General features: G+C 30.3%; 1 protein-coding gene across 2 annotated transcripts; it reads left to right on the top strand.

The window, feature by feature from the left end:
- The first annotated feature begins 982 nt into the window (after positions 1 to 982).
- On the top strand, positions 983 to 22,753 carry LOC113518217 (nicotinate phosphoribosyltransferase). 2 transcript variants are annotated; one of them, XM_026903021.3, is made up of 11 exons: positions 983 to 1,291; positions 2,836 to 3,006; positions 3,883 to 4,009; positions 4,684 to 4,767; positions 9,419 to 9,546; positions 11,098 to 11,563; positions 12,774 to 13,039; positions 14,756 to 14,874; positions 17,935 to 18,096; positions 18,325 to 18,453; positions 19,161 to 22,753. In XM_026903021.3, the coding sequence occupies exons 1-11, from the start codon at positions 1,198 to 1,200 to the stop codon at positions 19,236 to 19,238; spliced, it is 1,824 nt and encodes a 607-aa protein (XP_026758822.2). In that variant the 5' UTR covers positions 983 to 1,197; the 3' UTR covers positions 19,239 to 22,753. The 2 variants fall into 2 exon arrangements, with proteins under 2 accessions (XP_026758822.2, XP_026758823.2); XM_026903022.3 differs by having other exon boundaries at positions 988 to 1,291; positions 11,098 to 11,410.
- Positions 22,754 to 23,094: the final 341 nt, after the last annotated feature.

Below are 23,094 nucleotides of genomic sequence, written 5' to 3'. Positions count from 1 at the left end.
TACTATCAGTTTATTCCAGAGTACTGATATCGAGTGACAGATCGTTATTTAAAATTTAGATTACTTCGATTAATGTAAAAAAAAATAATGTTGATATCGACGATTATATCAACGATAAGGGTTGTATAAACGCTGCAAAAATATAGCAATTATTACATATTTTATTTTCCTATTCCTTAATCATGATTACCTCATATGTTTCATAATTGAAAAAAAACTCTTCACTCTTATCCTACACTCATCCTCATTTTGCCAGTGATATTAACGTAAAAAGAAAAGAGGCAATCATACAGTTCACTGCTTTTATTTTATCCATTATTTATGATATATATTCTTATCCCATTATTCATAGTTTTATTATTATTAAAGTAGGTATTTAACTATTTTTAGTAAATTAAAATATATTGGTTTGACTAAAATTTAAGTAATTAGTGCTCTACCTAGGTGTAAAAAATTTAAACAGATTTTTAATTAAACTAGTATTCATCAGATATGTACTTAGGAGCTTTGATCGATTAAATATTTTATTGCAATTTCAGAAAGAAAAGTCGATTTTTTTTAGTAGTAGGTAGTTGATCCAGCCAGATACTATTTAAGCTCGTTAAAAACACAACTAGAACTTGAAAACTGTTGTATTTGCGTTAGGAGTTTTAGATGGACGATCGGCGCTTTATAGAATACTACAGTTGAAATATCATTAAAAGAAAAAAAATTAAACATAACTGAATATAAACAATTATTGACAGTGAAAAAATATCAAAATGATTATTATGTACCTAAGTATTTTAACTCCTTATAAACCCAAAAGTATGTATATTTTTATTAAAACTGTCAAACTATCAACTGTCACTGTCATTAGTATTCGCTACAACGCGCAGAATAGATATAATATAATCTGTGAAGGAAATTGAATGAATCTTTTTTGATATTTATTTTTTTTTATTTTATAAAAAATGTTTCTTTTTCAAGTCTCTTGCGTGATTATTTCCTGAGTGTACTTTTAACGACCTTCGATTATGACCTCTAAAGTTATGTAGGTAGTCAATAGGAAATTTGTACGCATGCGTAAAGTACATTCTATTTTGTCAAATTGTGTTTGGCGCGCTGATAAGCACGAGCTCTTGATCACAATGAAACAATTTTTTTTAGTCGCACGACAGATAGCATACATTCTTCACGTATCAGTTTGTATCATTTATGTCTTTACTTGCAACGAAAATGTCTAGTGATGATTTGATTTGTAGTAGAAAAATGGCACGACAAAACGGAATTGTCCAACCTTTACTCACTGGTAAGTCATTCGGATTATTATTTTGGAGCGAATTTCAAAAATCTTTTATTGACGATTACTCGTTCATTTGTAAACTTCTATCTATATAACATTGATATAATAAAACAGCCCCACATTTAATTACACAGGTAATTCGTTTCTACTTCTGTTTTTATTTATACTGTTTTTAAAAGAAAGACATTTAAGTTTATTAGATTTTATTGTTTTCTACCAATGTTGCTTTGCTACAAAATTGGTCACAATAGTACCTATTTAGTTAATTTTTGATTGGGGATTCTTACATAAAACTCATGTAAAAAGCTTAGAATATTGATAGAAACAACATTAGGTTAGGTGGTGATAATAAACAAACTTTATATTAAAAAGTGTTTTGTTACAGGAATTGGTTTGCTATCAAACATTAATTGTATTTATAATTATGTATGATTACTTTTAGTATAGAAAATCTTATATTATCTATTTATACATTTGTGATTTTTTGTAGATTTAGGCAAATAATGTATTAATTTCTTAGTAATTCTAGCCATGAATGTGGATGTAATATTATACTTATAAAATTTAGCTGATTCTTGATGTTTTAAAATGAAAGCATTCTTTGTGTTAAGTTAGGATATAACTCATTTATGTATTAAATTTAATTCACACCCATTCTGCTGTTTAAGCATGATTGAGTTAAAAACATACAAATATCCAAACATTACAAATTATTATGTTTTATATTAGTAAGATTACAATAATGTATATATAAAATTTAAAACAAATTTAAATCTGTTAATCTAATTAATTTTGTATTTGTATGATCCACTGTGATTTATAGTTTTTAAAACTTAATATACATAACTGATACTTTATTTATTACATCTTACGTTGGCAGTAATACACATACTGATGGTAGTGGAATTAAACAAAATAATTCTAATCAAAAAACTAATAATATTGGTCCCCAAATAACACTTAGTTCAATAAAACAATTTTACATAACTGATAGGTTCTTATTACAATTATTTATTAATTGATTGCAATAAGCTCAATCAAACAAATAATCATTATAAGAAATTGACAGTAAATACAACTTTAAAAATGTATGTAGTTTTGTATTTTTTCCTTTAGGAGTAAAAAGATCTTTTAATGCTACAACATGTTTTGCTTGGGGTTAATACAGGTAGTTCAGGATGACCTTGTGGCAGTCTAACAAGAATACTTTTGTTTGATAATGAAACAATTAAAATATACATTATTATATAATTAATAGTATATTATATAATTATATAATATATATAATTATATTATATATAATTATATTATACATATATATTCTATAGCTATTATTGATACAGTTTAATACTTATCATATTATTTTTGCACTATGTATGTTATGTTTTATATACAATTCTTATAGATACTTTCTCCTTTTGGGGTCTCAGAGTTCACTGGAAGAAATTCCTTCAATGGATGTGTCTGCCTGTGTTTACTTTTATTATAACCTGATATCTACATTAAAATTGAATGTACATTTAAATAAATAAATTTTCTTATTTTCTCAGATCTCTATCAGATCACCATGGCATATGCTTACTGGAAGTCTGGTAAAGTTAATGATGTTGCAGTTTTTGATTTATTTTTCCGTACAAATCCTTTTCAAGGCGAATTTACAATATTTGCTGGACTTGAAGAGTGTCTTAAATTCTTAGAAAACTTTCATTATTCTGATAGTGGTTAGTATTGTTTTATTACTAATTATTTAAAAACATCTATTAAAAAGGGATTTATCATACACACATTATTAATTTATATTAGTAACACTATGTACTTATTTGTACTGTTGTTTAGTGTAATGCTGAAACAGGAACACTTGAAATATCTTAAATTTTTACTGTCAATGTTTTTTATTATATTTTAAAATACTAATTTTTAATCTTTCGATCAACAGACTTAAATAGAGTTATGGTGGAACAATTAGGAAATTATAAGTCAAATGAATGAAGATATACAATCTCTCATTTATTTGTCTAATATTTTCCAAATTGTTCCTAATAATATAAATGACTTTGTAGTAGAACTCTATATCTAGTTTCAGATTTTTAAATATACAAGTATTAATTGGGAATTTTATCTGCACTTATGTTTGATGATGATGGGGTATGAGCAGTGGTGTAACTATACCATTTGGGGCCTGTGGCAAATTCTTTTGATGAGGCCCTATCAATAAAAAAATAATACTTTTCACATAAAATAAAATACTCAGGTACAATGCAAAAAAAAATTGAGCCAGGGCCCTTTTGGATCGGGGGCCCGTGGCATTTTGCCAGCCCTACCACTCTATTGTTACCCCACTGGGTATGAAAGATGATATGTGATGATGAAATCAGGTTTATTAACTCATACTGATAAAGTCATCCAGCTCAACCAGAAACCATGGAAGCTATTGTGGTTAACTCCTAATTAATTCATCATAATAGTACTACAAACTTCATTCGCATTTATTATCCCTCTCTAGTGCTCCGCCAGCGTAAACTTATGGTGCAAGCGAATTATTATTCATATACAAAACATTATTACATTACAATTATTAAAATAGAATGAGTTTTCAGATATAGAATATTTAAAGCAGACATTGCCAGAAAATATAGAACCAGAGTTTTTTGCATATTTAAAGGATCTAACATGCAAGGATATTAAACTGAGTGCAATTGAAGAAGGATCAGTCGTATTTCCAAGGTTGCTATTTTTAATACAAAATTTTATGTTGTTTACTTAGTTTGTGTTTATTATTTAAATATATATTAAGTCCTAATTAGTAAGCTGCAGTCAACAAATAATTTCCTATTATTAACAACCTAATTTACCTTGACTTATTTTTTGTATTGTTATGATGAATAAACATAGTTGATTTGGTACTGCATTGTTAGATACCAACTTCTTAACAACAAACAAGAGGTGTGGACGTGTTTTAAAACTATTGTTGAATCCAGAGTTGTGATATTCTGGAGCATGCATGTTTTTTTTTTATACTAACTCGAAACCATTGTGAGCTATGTTCTTTATTGCGCAATGGTTAGATTAAACTGCATTAATTTAAATCGAAAAACATCTAATGTCGAATCTTAACAATATATTTTTGTAGCATATTTCAAATGGAGCTAGCAAAAGGCATTACCCTGTTTTTGCAATAATGAATCTTAGGTACAAATCATTTAAGATTTTATTGTAAACACAGATATAATCGCATAGCATAGTGACATAATTTGTGTGTAACCATCACTAGGGAATATTTTTCATCAAAATGTATTCTAAATTCGCAAAGACATCGTATAAAATAAATTCAAATTAAGAATCTCATTTTCGAAGTCGGTTAAAAATTTAGTAATATTTAAAGTTCAATAAAATTGCAGAGTACCGTTGCTGAGAGTTGAAGGACCCCTGATAATCGCACAATTACTAGAGACAACCCTATTGACCCTGGTTAACTTTGCAAGGTAAGCATTATAATGTAGTTAAGATAAATGACTCACACAAAATATGACTGCATCGCTAATTTCATTGTACAACTTTGAGTATCTACTCTTGTCTGTATCATATGTCGTCATAGTAATATATTCAATTAGTATTAAGTCATTAGGAAACGATGTGTGAGATCGTGAGTTGCAAAAAAAGGTTCTTCAAATTTTTTTTTCTCACGTAGTATTTTAATTTACAATGACCATGTGAAAACTGAATTACCTAGAGATTATATAGATTAGTATTTCTGATATAAGAAGCGTAAACTGATAGAATTTACAGGTTATCAACTCCATAATTATTATTTTTGACAACAATAAACCCTTTTTAATTATATCATATCAGTTAGAAGTAAAAAAATGTAATTAGTAGATTTCAATTTAATCTTAAATTTTAGTTAATAAATTTGATTGATTTCATACCTAAAACTGGTGACGTTAATCTATTAATTGTTAAAAATTTTAAATAAAAAGCAATTAATCATAAAACGTAAAGTAACACACGTGTATTTTGTTTTAGAAGTTTTTATAAAATATTTTTCCTCCATCAAAATCCAACATTTTGTAGTTTATTTTACTATTTCAAAAATATTGAAATCTGTTTATTTTAGATACCTGTTTGACAAGATTAAATTTCAGTAATAGTGTTTGACGTAGATATTGCGTAATGCAAAGAAATAATAAGAATATGACGTTAACATAAGTTCGGAATCAGTTCGAGAAATCACAGTAATAAGTTATAACTTATTTTCACGGTAAATAGATCTTTGGGTCTCCGTCTTCCATCTTTTGCACCCTTTTTTTCCGAACTACCTAGATAAATTTACTAATCTATTGATTTAAAAATCGGTGCAAAAATGTGATTATTTTAAGATACTAATAACATGTAGGTGATTTTCATAAATATTAACTATCTACAGGTTGCATGGAATGTTTTCTTATAATAGAAAAGATTAGTATGTAATTTATGATTCTTATATGTAAAATATACACCAAGTTTTATGTTGTAAATATTAATTTAACGGTATTAGACCAGCTTAAAAATCCATTAATAAGTTACAGCTGTTTATTAATTAACTAATTAGTAAAAGAGTTTATTAAATTGAAATACTTGTAATATCATTAGGTACCAATTACTCCGGATGGATTTTAACCAAATAATATTATCTACTAATAAAAATTTTGTTGTAAAATTTCGATGAAATTCTATCAGTTATTTTCTTGTGATGACTTAACAGACTAATAGGTATTAAGTTAAATTCAATAGCTGGAATTCATTGTTTATTTCTAGTAAATTTATGTGAAAAACTTATTAACGATTTTAAATATTATAATTAATATGTCTATTAATAATATGTAGTAATAATATGTCTTTGGCTCTGGGCGACTTATACCTTAGTCGGATTATTACGAAAATTAAAAAAACAAAGAAATAGCTAATTCCGTCAAGAATTTCTCAATTGATGCATTTACCAACAGACTGCATTTAATTTCTATTTATGTGTCATATCTAGCTTTTTGCCCGCTACTTTGTACACGAGCATTGTAAAAGTAGCAAAACCAATTATTTTTACCTCTTCTCGATGGGGTATCAATTTAAGACGTCAAATCTTAAGTTACCCCTCAGAAACACAACTGTGTAAATCGCAACCAATTTAATGTTGTAGTTTTTGCTTTATGCCGGAACAAACATACTTCCCATATATAGATATCGTATGGTTACTATTTTAATTAGTAAAATATTGACATACATAAGTGCATTCGAAAATTTGTAATTGATTAATAAAGATATGTTTCCGATTTATTACTTTGTTCATGATAAAGAATAATTTTGCAGATAACTGTTTGCATATTAGATACCTACATATCTAACGTTATCATCAATAGTCAAGCTTGACTGGTGAAAATAATTAAAGCCTATAGATAAAATATCGTTTAATCGATAAAATAATCGTGTTATCATTTAGAAGCGAATTTTTTAATAATGAAATAATTTGTTCATTCTGATTACTGTCCAGAACGATTATTATCAATGATATTTGTCAGGGGGGTAGGTACTATGTTACAGTTAATTAAGCAATAGAATTATCGTTCAAAGGCATTTATTCTTTTAGCTTATTAAATTCGTGTGTCGCACTGCCAAGGAGGGTATATATTATAGTCGAGCAATGCATATCCTGACACATATTTGGTACAAAAATTGCGTAATTTATAATAGTCACTACTACATAAACATTTCATTTTTACACGCGGAAATGGTACGCATACATTGTATCTATCAGGTGTTCGTTCCTTTTTTAAATGGTTATATTCGGTTCACGGATAAGGGATAAGGTCAGCTCAATGGAGAGGGAATTAAAACGGAGAAATTATCTATTGCGTAATAGGTATATTTTGATAGCGGTGAAGATCTTGCATAAGCATAGATATTTTATTTTTAATATTTATGTTAATAACTTAATTGAAGGAGACTCCCGGTGAACATAAAATTACCGTTATGAATGTATATAGACAACGTATAGATTTATATTTGCATGTAGTAAATAGAATGTAAAATAATCCTAATTTATTTCCGTCCAATAATAATACAATAAGTACCATCAAAAACAACCAACAATCAAACTGAACCACCCAATTGATCCAGATAAAAATGTTAAAAATTTACTTTATGTATTCCATCGACTGTCATTACTATTGAGTGGTAACTATTGTAAAACCTCCATACAGTTGACATGGTTTCAATATTACTTACCTCATAAATTATTTATCTGCGAATAGTCGCATATTTTTAAGTTTGTTTCCATTATACATCGTGACAGTAGGTGTGGATAATTGGATACCTATTGAATTGATTACTAGCATATTGTAAGTTTTGAGTTTTTTTTTATGCACCGAAATTTAATAAAGTACTACGTGATAATTCCTCATAGGACAAATTCGAAATTCCTCAATGGCAAAATAATTTAAAATTTTTCGGCTTCTACTACTACTTTTTCTAATATTACACAAAGCTTTCTGACGTAGTCTACCGATCGACAGTTCGATCTACTCTCACTGACAATTATTTAGGTCTGTATACAAATTTCATTAGAAATTTAAAGGATTGGATTAGACGGTATTCAATTTGAGAACCTATCATGAAATGTTTTCCGTAATTTCGGGGCCGAACGAAACACAAATTTAATATTAAAATTACATGGCGTTTAAAAATGTTAAAATATCGTTCATTTGGACTTATATGGTAGGATTTATGATTAACGAAATGTTAATCTCTATCTACTAGTTCGTGTTTTTGTTTATACCGTTTTCGGTATAAACACGGACTTGAGTCCGAAAATTAAAATTACATTTCATGTTTGACACCCTAGAATCCTCCGTTAACGTTGTTTAAATTTGTACCATTGTTACAAACTCAAAATTCAAGGCTTTAAAGTGGTAACTTCAAACAGGTAACTATGGTTTACTAGTACTACACACGAAGTATCACAACGATAACATACACAGTCTCACGAAAAAGTTACCATGTTTTAAGTTCTATATTGTAGAAGATAAATTTATCTACAGTTGGTAAATAACTTTATTCTAAACCATAAAATGAGGTGCATATTTCACACGACTTTTTTTTGTGAACACAAATGCTATTATGAATGTGAGGATAGTATTATATTACATCACTGCCCTAACGGTGCGATATGGGATTTGGAGTTTTTTTTTATTACACTGGTATAATGTGTATTGCCTTAGCCACCTTAGCCTTTAATAGTCACCATATCATATTAACCAGAAATTTGTAAAAAAATATACGAATAAATAAAATAAAAATAGTATTGCACGTTACACTCTTCTTAAAAAATATAATAGCTGTAGGTATTCGGTGCATATCAGGTTAATTATTTATTTAGTATTAAGAATTATATCATAGAATAATAATAACTACAGTATGGATTTCTTCAAAAAGGCGGTGTTAAGGTTTCTTTAGGGTCGGTAACACGCACCCGTAGACCATAGTGACTGTTTATCATCAGACTGAATGTACGCTTGTTTGTCACCTTTGTGGTACAAAAAAAAAATGTAATTTATAATAATATCATATAATATTAATTTCTACCAGACATTCAAAGGTTGACGGGAAGAAATCTCTTTTATGAAAATAATCCGCCATTATATGCATTCTTAAGAATTCCGTATTCCATAATTTTTGACATTACTGTACAGTACGTTGTACAAACAAACAATTTCTAAAATCCTAATCGTTGTTTTCATCACCTTGTATATATAATATAGTTAAGTTATGGGTGGTAATCATTGATTTATAAAAAATCAAAGAGGCACTAACGGATTCTAAAAAAACTGCATTGAAAATAACCAAACACAAATTACTTAAGCAAATTTTGCATTTATTTTTATGCATCCAATGATGTTTATAGTTAAATGAGTTGAAATACTCTAACAATTTTTTTTTTCAAAATCTGAATTCTTCCGATATTCATATTTACGGCAAATAATCAACTCGTTTATTTATTTAAAAATTTCGGGACACTTTGATGTAACTTTTGTTTGAGAATGTGAGTATATTTGTGACGATTTTTTTTTATATCAGCGGTGGTAATACATAATATTTTTTGTTTAGTTTAATGGCAACGAATGCTGCGCGATATCGTATGGTGGCTGGAAAACATGTGTCTTTGTTGGAGTTCGGTTTACGAAGGGCGCAAGGACCAGACGGAGGTTTATCTGCATCCAAATATGCATACATAGGTAATTATTTCATTTCATTTTAGTTAAATAGCATAGTAATTTATTACTTCAGATTCTGTGTCCACGTGCAGCCTGCATCATCTCAAGTTATAAGGCAACACCGTTACCAAACTACATTTATCTGAACTATATTGTGATGGTAGACTCGTTATGTTTGTAAATTGAATGTTCAAGATAAACAGCAATGTTACCACTATAGAAATATATTACTTACAGAGTACACAGTCGTAACACCTTTGTCCTCAGGAATGGCAACACATGAAGGGTATCATGGGCGACACTAAATACCATGATACTGTTCATGTCTATAGACGACGGCTACCACTTTCCATTAGGTAGGCCGTCAGCTTGTTTGCCATTCTAAGTTCCATAAAAACATAGTACTGAGTATAATTTCTAAACATTACTATCCCAACTGGGTTTACCTACCGTTGTTAGCATATCTATCAAATTACCTATTTACAAATATCATCATATTGATATGAAATAATTTCAGACTTTGTTCCGTAAAAAAAGACTTGTTCGAGTTAAAATTTCGGTTTGATATTATTTTTAGAACGATTATTGTACGTTCATTAATTTTATAGTAAAATTTCGACAGAACTGCTTTACACTTGATTATGATCCATACCATAATAATTTTGCTAAACTATCCAAATTTTAATTTTAGAGAATAGTATCGTGGGTAGTTTTAATCTCTTGTACGAACTGCGTTTTATTATTTAATAAAGTTTATTTATTCTTTGTTGTTCACTTTTAAAATCTATCATTAGGTTTCTGGTTAACTGCTAATATGAAGGATCCGTTATATCTGCCCTACATTTAAGTTTTCCCATTTCAAAATTAATAACAAGTTGCCATAGCATGAGTCACCTCGGTACCATGCTATTCCCTCTCGAAGACAAAGTCCGCAGGAGGATAGCGTAAATTAACATGTTTTTGTATTGATTATAATAGCGTGTTTCCGCGGCTCGGCGGCTGTAACCGAGCTCCCCCGTGCCTGGTACAGAGCACCGCGCTTCAGACCCGTGCAATATAACACACCCCACCGTGCTATTGACTCATGAGAAGCCTCCAATATCGAATACATGTTTATTTAATAGCTTTAATCAGGCGACTCAGCGAACCTTGCCCTTGGACGCCTCGACTAGATAGTATTTTTTGAGCTCCAACGAAAATGAAATTTGTCTAACATTAACATGTTTTCTTCATTACAAGTAATGTAATATTAATACGAGCTAAGTAGTAAATCAATTTCTAATATAATGTCTGTTTGTTACGTTTTGAAGGCTAAAAGTTTGAACGATGCAAGTACGTCACATAGTAACGTAACGGTATTAGTAGATATACGGTAGTTGTTAATATTTCGCTAGTTGTACTATTCGGTTTGTTGTTATATAAGTAGTATTAATAAAATTTACACTTATCTTTTATTGATTAGGAAGTTCTCGCGTAAATGTACGATATTATACAAAGATAAAGTACATAAATAATTCTTTATTACTTGTCAATGTTTATTAAAATATTATAAACAAAACAAAACGTTTTCAGGTGGTTTTGATGGCACAAGTAATGTGTTAGCTGGGAAAATGTTCAACATACCAGTGAAGGGGACTCACGCGCACTCGTTTGTGACGTCGTTCAGCACGTTAGACGACGTCAGTTCCGCGACGTTGAGTCACGCGGAGACACGGGCGCCGTGCAACTTGCTACAGCTGGCATCAGAGTGGCGCAAGAAAGTCTCCTCCATCATAGACATATCCCCGGAAGAGGCGAGCGACGGCGAACTGGCCGCCCTAATATCATATGCCATTGCATTCCCGTCAGGTTTCATGGCTCTAGTGGATACGTACGATGTCAAGAGGTATAATTTTCAAGGCTTACCATCACGACACAGGCAGCGTATCAATGGGCATTCTGGCTACAATAGCAACTGTGGACCCAATGGTCCTAGAATACAAATATCACCGAGTATAGATAGTACATATGGATATAGCACGGTCGAACGCACACTGAGGTAAAATGCAATAGACAACTCATATTGACATTTGGTGTCTGATAAATTTGTATTGTTTTGCATCGTTCATTTATGTCTAAGTTATGTGGATTTTGATTATAGTTAAGAATTACATATCGAAAGCTGGCCTGTCTGTCCAGTTGTTGCCATTCATTTTACATTTACTTATTCATCGATGGGATGGGCATGATTAACACACGGGCGGGAGGTAATAGTTACCAACAAGCACACTCGTAACTACACGCTGGGACATCCCACGGGGCCGCTCTAACATGAAACTCATGGCCGTAGTACGATTTATTTTATTTGGCTTTTTCAGTGAAGCGTATATGGACGGCGCTTCATAATAACAACCGAATGTAAATATACGAGAACACAACCGAGGAGACCTTATATTTGCTTCAGTGTGACGTATTGTCCTGGACCTATGAGCAAGATTAGGGGCTACCTTAGTCATTGGGCACAGTTGCATTGTATAGGGATATGCATAATTCACAGTATTTAATCTATTTGCATGTACATATATTCATTGTATGCCATACATTTGGGTAGCAAGTTATAAAATTATTTCAAATTATTTAGAACTAGCGGTACTTCACTCAGCCATGAGTCACATATATGCAGCGCTCTATGACATCATTTGCATTACTGCACCCACATTGAAATACAGCGCGTAATATTATTCCTACTTTTAGATTGTATAAGAATGTTTAACTTGCTGGCACAGTATACATAATACCAATTCCAAATGCTAGGTAATTGTATTATGCCATATAGTGTAAATGCTTCAATAAGGATATATTCCTATATTTTGTTTAATCTTACTTGGCATATTTTGTAAACAATCAATCTTGTACAGAAATAACTTTATATAACCAATTGCCACTATAAAAATGAGTTAATTGATTATTATTATTTACATAGTATTATCGTGGATTATTATTTTTGTTTACCTGATTTGAAAAATAATAAATATTCTTGTTGAGATTAGTTATAAAATATGCCAAGTAAAAAGGCAGATGATAATGTAAAAGCATTGCACATTATTAGTTCATACATAGAGAGAATGCTTAATATATAAATAACTTTTGATAAGACTTGTATCTGAAAATCTTCACATGTTTGGAATACTTAGGTCATCATCATCATATAATGCTGTATTGCATCGTCTGTGATAATATTGCGGCTTCATATACATTTTCTTTAACAGGAGTGGTTTGCTGAACTTCTGCGCGGTGGCTTTAGCGTTGAACGATTGTGGCTATAGGGCTTTGGGAATACGTATAGACAGCGGAGACCTCGCATATCTCTCGGTACTAGCTAGGGAGACGTTTGATCAGATCGCCAGGGAGTTCCAGTTGCCGTGGTTCTCTAAACTAACTATTGTCGCCTCCAATGACATCAACGAGGAAACCATTCTAAGTTTAAACGAACAGGGTCACAAGATCGACAGCTTCGGAATTGGAACACATTTAGGTATTTATTTTTATTAATTTGTCTTACCGGTCTCTTACGGGTGGGCAGAGAGAACCGAGTTCTAACACACATTTCCTGCTTCATTTACTTCCATTATTCGTCTGTGCATATATGCCAATTCTGTACGTTCTTGACTCTCCTTCAGATAACAGAGATTACACTAGATACATTTACTGCAGCAATTAGGTATTTGAGATGTAACGTAAATAAGCGATTTACATTTAAGTATTTTATGAATTTGAATGATAGTATAATATTTTGTCATAATACCAGGTAAACAATGTTATAATTTATTAATAGATAACATTGAATAATGTCTAGAATAACAAAACAATGTCAGTGGTTTGCCCAAAACAGCAATGAAATTGGAATTATAAATATTTGTACAACAAATGCACAATAAACCATATCAACCATGTATTTTCAAATACATATAAAAAATATATTAAATTAAATAAATAAAAAAAAATACTTAATAATCAATAATTTCGCCCCTAACAAGGATAAATGATGAGTTAGCTGTTTCAATAATCCAGTAATGTTTTAACATGTCACCAAGTACAAAACAGTTCTAGGTTTCGATTAAATCTGATTAAGAAACCATTGAATGGATGATATTAGAATAGTAACCCCGATGAAAAGAATAATAGGTGAGGTGAGGATAAATGGGCAGTTTGGTTAGCTCATCAACTGCTAGGGACTGCAAGGAGATCGACCTGACTTCTATTGCTAACAATGTAGCCCCATTGTTAGAAATTCCTGTTTTTTTTATAGAACTTAGAATAGCAAACAAGCTGACGGCCCACCTGATGGAAAGTGATAACCGTCGCCTATAGACATGAGCAGTACCATGGACATAACAGAGTATACTGTTTAGCCCATGATACCCCCCATGCGTTGCTATTCCTGAGGACTCAGATGTTATTCCTCTGTACCCTATTAACGCCATATCCCACCCTTCAAATCGAAACACAGCAATGCAAACACAACTGCTTCACGGTAGAAACACGAATAGGACAGAGGTACCCAAGCAATCGACTTTTGTACAAAGTGTCCCTCTGGTCTCCTTTTCTCCGTGGTTTTTTAATGGATGATAATGGAATGGTAACCCCACCTAGGCTATTGGTATACACTGGCGGGGCACCAGTGAGGAATAAATGGTGAGGATGAAAAGACAGATCAGTAAGCCTGTCATGACGAATTCAACGATAAATTTGTCATAATACGATGATTTTCAGGGGAAACCGCGTGGAGGTTGATTAGATAAGATATATTGATAGCAAACTAACCCCTTATTACTGACTATCCATTCCCCCCGAAAATCTAGGGTTATCCCACGAGATATTATATAGGTCTCATAAAGGCGTATAAATAAAGTTACATTTTGCTTATTTGTGATGTCACTAATGAAAAATTGTGAATGTCTAAAATGGGTTTAATTTAATACAATGCCATGGCTACCTTCGTGAGCTGCCTGTTTTAGGCTTTATGGTGTTATAGCTCCATATTTTACAATTTTGCTGTCATATCCCACCATTCTGGCCGAAACATAGTCATGTAATCACAACTGATCGGTGGCAGAAACATTAGGGTGACGGAGTTCCCAAACGGACAACTTATGGTTCAAGTCTGCTTTGGTTAAACTTATCATAAATATCCTTGCAACTGATTCCAAATACAATAAAGTTTTGCTAATAAAATAAACTACATTTACAGTCACGTGTCAACGGCAGCCAGCTTTGGGATGCGTTTACAAATTAGTGGAAATAAACAGTCAGCCACGCATCAAGCTGAGTCAAGATGTTGGTAAAGTCACCATTCCTGGCCATAAAGAGGTACCTAATATGACATTGTCAGTAGTAATATTTCGGTGACAAATCACTAAATGTTTACATAATACGGTGTTTGAAAATGCGATAAGCACGCGATTACATTGTTTTTTAACAGACTTAAAAAAATTGGTTTTAATTTTGTTGGATTTATTTTATGTTTTTTACCTCAACTTAGTTATTTATAAATCGATTTGGAAAATTCTTTTTTTATCTGAGTGGTTCTGTCAGATTGGTCCCATAGAAATATCATTGAAATCGGATCAGCAGTTTGGTTTTTAAATCAATATTATTGATTTTATCACGATTGAAGTCGGGTGTTTTGTGAAACAATACCTATTTATTTCTTGTTGATGTAATAGTTTTTCGTCTTTTTGAAATGAGCCTCTAGTTTCTGCGTTTTTTGTCTTCTCTAACAACAACTAATAATAAAAGTTTATGATTGATTTATCAAAAAATATACGCAGTATTACAAGATATTTATGGGTTGTTTACGCTGCTAAAGTAATTGTTGCGCTTTTGTTAAATATGATAAGTACTAAAAATAATTTATCGTCAATTGTTTATTAGTATATTAATTACTACTCAATTGTAGAATATTGAAACTGATTTATACGGTGCGCAGTATGCCTCATAAAATATACCTATCCTTCACTTGTCGTTTGGTAGATGATAAGAGTTCGCTGATCTTATTAATAGTGTTTTGCTTTTATCGTTCGATGACATACTTATATGATGATACTCGGCTGAGTATTAAAAAACTAAAACAGTTTAATTATATTGTAGCATTAAAATAAACATGAATTTTATTGTAGTCTGATATAATGTGGTTGTAGATTACGTCTTGTTGTTACATGCGCCCATAATTTATGATAACTGTTTATTTCATCAGACGGGCCTTATGCTTGTTTGTCACTTGTGTTATCGTAGTATGTATGTTATAGGCACATTATAATGTCATTATGATACGTATTGCATCTGCTCACAATGAAAAAAAATAGTATTTTATTTTTCTTTAATCTATCTCGCTTTTCCATGGTGTCAGTCAATTTATGTGTCTATAAAATAATTGGCCGTTTCATCGTCCGCTAACATTCATATATTTTTAGAAATGATAATAATAATAATAATTTTGTGTCTAAAACAAGTTCACAATTTTATAAAGTTAACAATTGCTTTTTTGATAAAACGAGACAAAACGAACTATGGCTTAGAAAGTGTGAAATGGTACTTCCGCCTGCGCTATCGGTGTACGCTGGCGTGGTACCAGTAAGAGATGATAGGTGAAGATGATTGGATGAATGAATGAGTATATTTGCATTATACAATATAGGAAATAAACAAGACAATTAAGAAGATGAAAGCAGGTTAGTGGGCCATCGTGACGAATACAACAAGAATTAATCACGATGGTTTCCAGGGGGATCCTGCGTAGAGTGTGACCAGATAAGGATATATTGCTAGTAATAGGACTGACTAACCCTATTACCAGCAATCTTTTCCTCTTCCTCCTTGCAATACTAACTTTAGGTATGCACGCATTTATGAGTGAAACCATAAGAATAAATAACCTTTATGACCTTATGATGATTGCGCAATCTTATAAAAAAGAGATACATTATAATTGTAATAGAAATTATGTGTGGCTTCATTTTCAAAACGATAATCACATCAAAGAAAAACAAACGGTGTATTATATAGAATATTTTCGACGTAAATTCGTAATGAATGATGTTTATGATACATGTATGAATGTGATATATTGTTGAAGTGAATTATGAGACCAGACAATGAGAGATAAGGGTGATACTTTGGCATCAAAATATATGCGTGCAATATTCATATTTTTATGTAAAAAAACTTTTAGGTAGTTCAACACAAGGTCTTTATTTGATAATTGTCGGTACATATTTAATAACCCAATAAATTCGACGTACACATTACTATTGTCATTTAGTTATTCATTATCTTTATAATACCTGTACTTGTTATGTTTGAGATAATGATATTCAATGGAATTATATAGTAGATAATAACAATTAATATCTGAATATTACGTTTTATATTGAACTATGAATATAGGTCATCCTCAATATCTGATAGTTTATTTATTGACATAAATTGTGACTACAGAAATGATAGTTGATTGGTCAAAACAGTGGAGCCAATTCCGAGGCGCCATTTATCTATTTCTCGAAATATTTCGCGAAATTACTGTTTTATGACCATAAAAAACTAAAATTATACTAATTTTGACTTAATAGAAAATTACCTCGTATCGATCTTTACGGTAATGATTTAGCTGTAATACCAAAGTAAAACTTTAATATTAGAGACAGGCTTATAGAGCACTTTAGAATCTATTCTAGTGTCAAATTATTAATACTAAATATCAATCCAATAATTGCAATAACACCTTGCTCGTTAATAAAATAGGAGGAAGTTATCTATTTGTTCTGGTTTTTATTTTACTTTTTAATTTAGTGCCTACTTTTTGAATTTCACTGTAATTATAAAATTATTGCTGTTTATGTCATAACTGTTTTTTGTTTGTCTGACCGTTATTTGGTCACAGCAGAATATCAGTGGTTTATTCTATTGAGAGTAAAGCAGTAAACTAAAATCTGCCAATTTTGTGTTACTATGACATACATATGATTTCAGTTTTGTTACACTTTTATAATTTTTTTCTGCCTGTTTATAAATAGTTTATCTATTTGCTTAAATAATAAATACGTTACAATTCATTATCACTTGTAACTTTAGTGTCGTCGCTATTATGGAAATAAATTGGGTCACTTCATATAGATATAAACAACCAATAAAAATTTAAACATGGAAACCTAAAATGCGTGTCCATATGTTTCTGACGTACTAACAGCATATTTGGACAAAGATGTTGTATATTTAGTTTTAGAGATATGATAAGAGAATGGTACCACGGAATCGGCTATATTGATTTTTAGAATTTTTGCCCGTATGTATATGTGCATATTAAAACAAAAATGACTGTTATAAAACCCATACATTTTGTATATTTCCATTACTAATTCCATATTTTTTTAGGCTTACAGATTATTTGGAGCGGACGGGCATGCCCTCATAGATCTACTGCAGAGGTCTTCGGAGCCACCACCAGAAGTTGGCCAGAAGGTGCTATGCAGGCATCCATTCCAGGAGTCGAAGAGGGCTTACGTCATTCCCAGCAAAGTGGAACATTTATATAAGGTATATACCATTTTATTATTAACATTAAAATATTGTAATTACTTCTAGTCACAAAACTGTGAAAGTGAGTTTGTTTGTTTGTTAATTTATTGGCAAAATAATTACTTGGCAATTTATTGGTTCAACCAGTTATTGGATTTTTTTTTTATATACTATTTGGGATAAAAAGGACATAGGATAGATAATAACTAGTAAAAATAAAGACGCACGCATATTTTTTAATTACAGATGTATTGGTCAGACGGTCATATTTGTATTAAACCAAAGCCATTGTTGGAAGTGCGGGAACGAGTGCAGTCGTCACTACGTACTCTCCGACAAGACATCAAGAGGAATTTGAATCCTACGCCTTATAAGGTATGTTTTGTAATTATTGAAAATTATTATTATTTTAAAAACATTTACAAAATTCAGGGGCGAGTATATGCTGAGGCCATACGCTTTATTATTTCAGCAGTATACACGAATGTCCTTGGTGCATAAGGAGTATTTACTGCGCTGGTGTATTATATTACTGATAAAAAAATAAAATTTTACATTCATATTCTCTATACACAAATTTTTTGTGCACAATAAGACCGAAAATAAAAAGTTGATTAAAGATTGTCATTGACGACCCTTTCAAAAAAGGGAAATTATAAATCTAGTTTGGTGTAGTAAGCATGTTGCTTTACGTAAATAACGTCCGAGGTTTAATTTTCGACCCCATTTTGGTTCAAATTTGTCTCTTTTTGTAAATACCCAACACAACTAAAACTTATACGTACTGACATATAACAAGTTAGTTGTGTTGGGTATTTACAAAAAAGATTCATATTTGAGCTAAAATGGGACCAAAAATTAGTCTATTTATTTGGACTGGTTATTTGCCAGTGTAAATAACCCGAAAATAGTCTGTGTATTACGTGATCTGGACTATAATAACTTTATTTCACCTACTAAAATTTCTAATACGCAGATCTTGCAGAATTGTTATCTGTAGTTTTGTTCAAATTATTATGTTGCGAATTATATCGAGTATAATATAGTAAAATTATATAGATGTATGTATACTTTAATTTCAGGTGGCAGTTAGCGACAACCTTTATAATTTCATACACGATTTGTGGCTACAGAATGCGCCCATTGGAGAGTTATCGTGAAAGTTGTAATTCTGTTAAGTTCTATTGAAAATGAGCTTTAATAATAAAGATCCAGTTGAAATCATGGCAATGTATGTTTTGAGAACATACTAAATAATATTGTAACTGCGATATATAATGTAGTAAGTAATATAATATATTGACTATAGTACATGCACAATTTGTTTGTGATATCGTCTATAATAAAATGATTTTCAACTCATGGGTTAGGGGATCACTTTTTGTTATTTAACTCTATAGTTTCTAGCTAGGTTATCAGTTTGTTAACATACTTTGCTGGTATATTCAGAATTTTAAAGACATTATTTTATTTTGTACTAAGTTTATAAATATAATTTCCTGTTAAGTATCATATATTGGTTATTCAGTACCATTATTTCAAACATTTTTATCATAATTATCATTTATGGCCATTGTTATAAAGAAATATCGCCATTTAAAAGTAATTATTGCATGAACAGACAAAACTATAATTTTTATTATGATTAATTTCTTTAGTTCAGATTTCACCAAGTATACTTGAAATTGAAGATTAATAAGGTCATTCATTATATACCATATTCACGATAGTTCTGTTTTGGCAATAAAATAAAAATGAAACAAATTTAAAAGTGTTCACACCTCATTAAAGAATCCTCTAAGAGAATGTTACGCAAATATTATTTTCATTATATTGTAAGCATATAACACACACGCGATTTCTAATTTGATTTATCTAGTATATTAAGAGAAAAATATAGTACATTCATACATCGTACTAGTCAAATTCATAAAAAATAACAGGAGTGCGTATATATGAAAAAAAAAATACATAACTTACCCATAGACAAGTGAATTTGCATTCCATCTTTTGACATAAGATTTAACCAAAGGATCAATTACGATTTTATTAAAGTGGAGACTTTATTACAAGGCACGTATTTACATAAATTCCTAGCCATAGATCTAAGTTATGTAAGTTCTTAAATATATACCTATATATAATAATTAAATTTATATCTTATGGCTCATTCACGAATCAATGGATAAATATACTTAGTAAATTGTAGAGGGATATTGGGAACTGTAAAAATAGTGTATTTATTGATAAAATAGTGCAGTTAGTTTTTTTTTTATTTGCCTTTTTTAATTGTAGAGATTTTTATTAAGGTATAGTGGGTGTGTTGTCCGCTTTGTGAGTCCAATTCGGGCAATTATTTTGTATCAAATATTAAAGTGTATATTTTAAATATATATATCCTTGATAATTATACATAATGGTAAGGATAAATATAATATATTTATATGCAATAGTTGTGGATAAGATTTACAAAAATTGTACGCATCACAAATTGTTAAGCCATTGGCATCGTTGCAGCGACAATAACGCCTTGTATGATCTTAAGATTAAATATATTTAAATAAAACCATTATAAGATTTATAATCGTCTGCAATTTAAATGTATCTAGCATTTAGAGGAAGGTACAAATAAGGTATAATTGTAAACTCTGCACACTGTATTTTTTTTTTCATTCAAAATAATTATAAGAATGAGCTTTTCATATTGTAATATGATTTCTAGAATAATTATTCGATATCAATAATTCCCAAGATTAATCATAAATAAATGAACCAACAAGATTTGCACGAATTTATTTATTATTCACGTACATGTTTACGTACATAATTGTTGAACACTATGCTGTTTGTTTAGCTCATTCATTAAGTAAATTAAAATAAATTTCTTGTTAAAAATTATATTAAAATTAGTTTCACATTGTGTCTGTAATGACACAATGATGAAGGCTTCAAACATAAAAACTTTGTCTTTCGTATCGAGATTTAAAAGCTTACGTATTTAAAATTATTACTCATTTAAATATTATAAAGTCCATGGAATTAGGTTGTTGACATAATTTTATTTTTTGCGTCTGTGGTTATTTATACGTATTCTCTATTGGATATGGATTGATATGGTGTGAGAGGCACGAAGACCAAAGAAAAAATGGATAAATGGAATTAATTGTTAAATTGGCAAGACAACAGAGAGGGGTGATTGCTAAATATTTTGGAGATATTTTAGTCGATTTTTTATTATATATTTCATTTTTTAATATATATATGTTATAAATATTTACTTTTTTCATGTGCTTCATTTAAGTTTTGACTGATTAACCCATTATGATGAGCAAAAAGTATCTACTCACTATGAAATCATAAAACTTTTCTACAGTGCATCCATTGCATACAGGAGACACTTTCAAATATTCTTCAATTTTGAATTTGGAAACTTAAAATGTTGTATTCTGACTTCTGGTTTATTTATATTAATAATACTATCCAATTATTAAGATAAGAACTGTCGGGTCAAATTATTTATGGATAAACAAGTTATTTGTTTAATTTTACTTTTATATTATACCGAGTACATATGAAGAAACAAAAGAATTGCATTAATATATTTCTTTGGTGTTAGTGAAATTGTTTTCTTTTTGTTACAATTATCTCAACTAGTTTATTGTTGTACTTGTTAAAAGTACATGATATATTGCAAATACTTTGGAAATAAAAATAGATTGTATGTTAATGTAGGTATAGATATATATATAATATATTAGTTAGGTACGATAAAATGTTTTTTTAAATTACACTATTGGTACAAAGCAAAATAAATAAGGATATTTTCGGCATATATTGTTATATTTACTTATTAAAATTATGCCGTTTATAAAAGAATTCTCTGCAATCCTCTGTGTTAATTTCTAAACTAAAAACTTAAAACTGAAAAATGTTAACTCTGGTGTACATAATGTTGTAAACTCAATGTAACTACCATAATATCTATCATTTCAGCCGTTAACTGTCCATTGCTGAACATAAGCCTTTCCCATAAGTGGAGTTTTGTCAGTAGTTGCTACACTTAGTAGGCGTCTTGGCAACCTCAATTAGGTTCTGGAGAGATATTTTAAGAGGAACGCTGTTGCCCAATCCTCTACCATTAAGTACCTTTAGTCGCCTCTTACGATATTCACGGGTTGGACAGGGATGGCCTATTCTATATATATTTATCTTATATAATATCTATACTAGTGTATAATACTTGTTACTAATGTATAATATTTGTTGTAAAAATTGAGGATTGCAGCGGTTTCTTTATTTTTGAGATAGATAAGTACTTATTTATTTGTAACAAAAACGAATGTTCATTACCTATGTGCCTAATTCAAAATCAATATAACGGCATATTATTATGCCATGTGTATGATGCCATGTTCTTTCGTGCACATCCTAGTCGTCTTGGAATCGCTAAGAGTCTTTATACGAATGTTTAAATAAATTTATATTTAAAATTAATAATGATAGTAAATGCACCGGCCTACATTGATGACTAAAACATACTTGTATTTAACGTAAAAAGTAACTAGCTATACTTAAATAGAATATTCAAATGCACATTGTATCATCTTACCAATTTTAATTTTACTTTTAGATGGAAAATTTGGAACTTAGAAAAATAAATAAAATAACTTTTTTATGATTTTATTTCAATTATACACTGCATAAACAATATATCTACAATAATATGTAAGACTAACGCAACTTGCGACTTTCTCTAGATAATAATAAAAAGTCTGGAACACCTTTGTTTGAAACTTTCGGAAAGCTTACCTCTATTCCTAGGCTGATCTATTTATTGCCCCAGGGCCTTCGGTTACCTATCTACGCCACTGTGTATAGGCTAACAATATTCATATAAAACTATTTGCAATTGATAGCATTAGTAGTTTCTGAGATATACTGCTGTGATAGATAGATGACAGTAAAAATCGCACCATAAAGTTTCCTTATACCTTTTCCTACGGCACCCTAAAAATG

This window comes from Galleria mellonella, unplaced genomic scaffold (genome assembly GCF_026898425.1).
Source record: "Galleria mellonella isolate WM207_F2 unplaced genomic scaffold, CSIRO_AGI_GalMel_v1 utg132, whole genome shotgun sequence".
Classification (NCBI taxonomy): domain Eukaryota; kingdom Metazoa; phylum Arthropoda; class Insecta; order Lepidoptera; family Pyralidae; genus Galleria; species Galleria mellonella.
The sequence above is the reverse complement of the archived record's forward strand: the minus strand, read 5'-3'. Positions and strand labels throughout refer to the sequence as shown.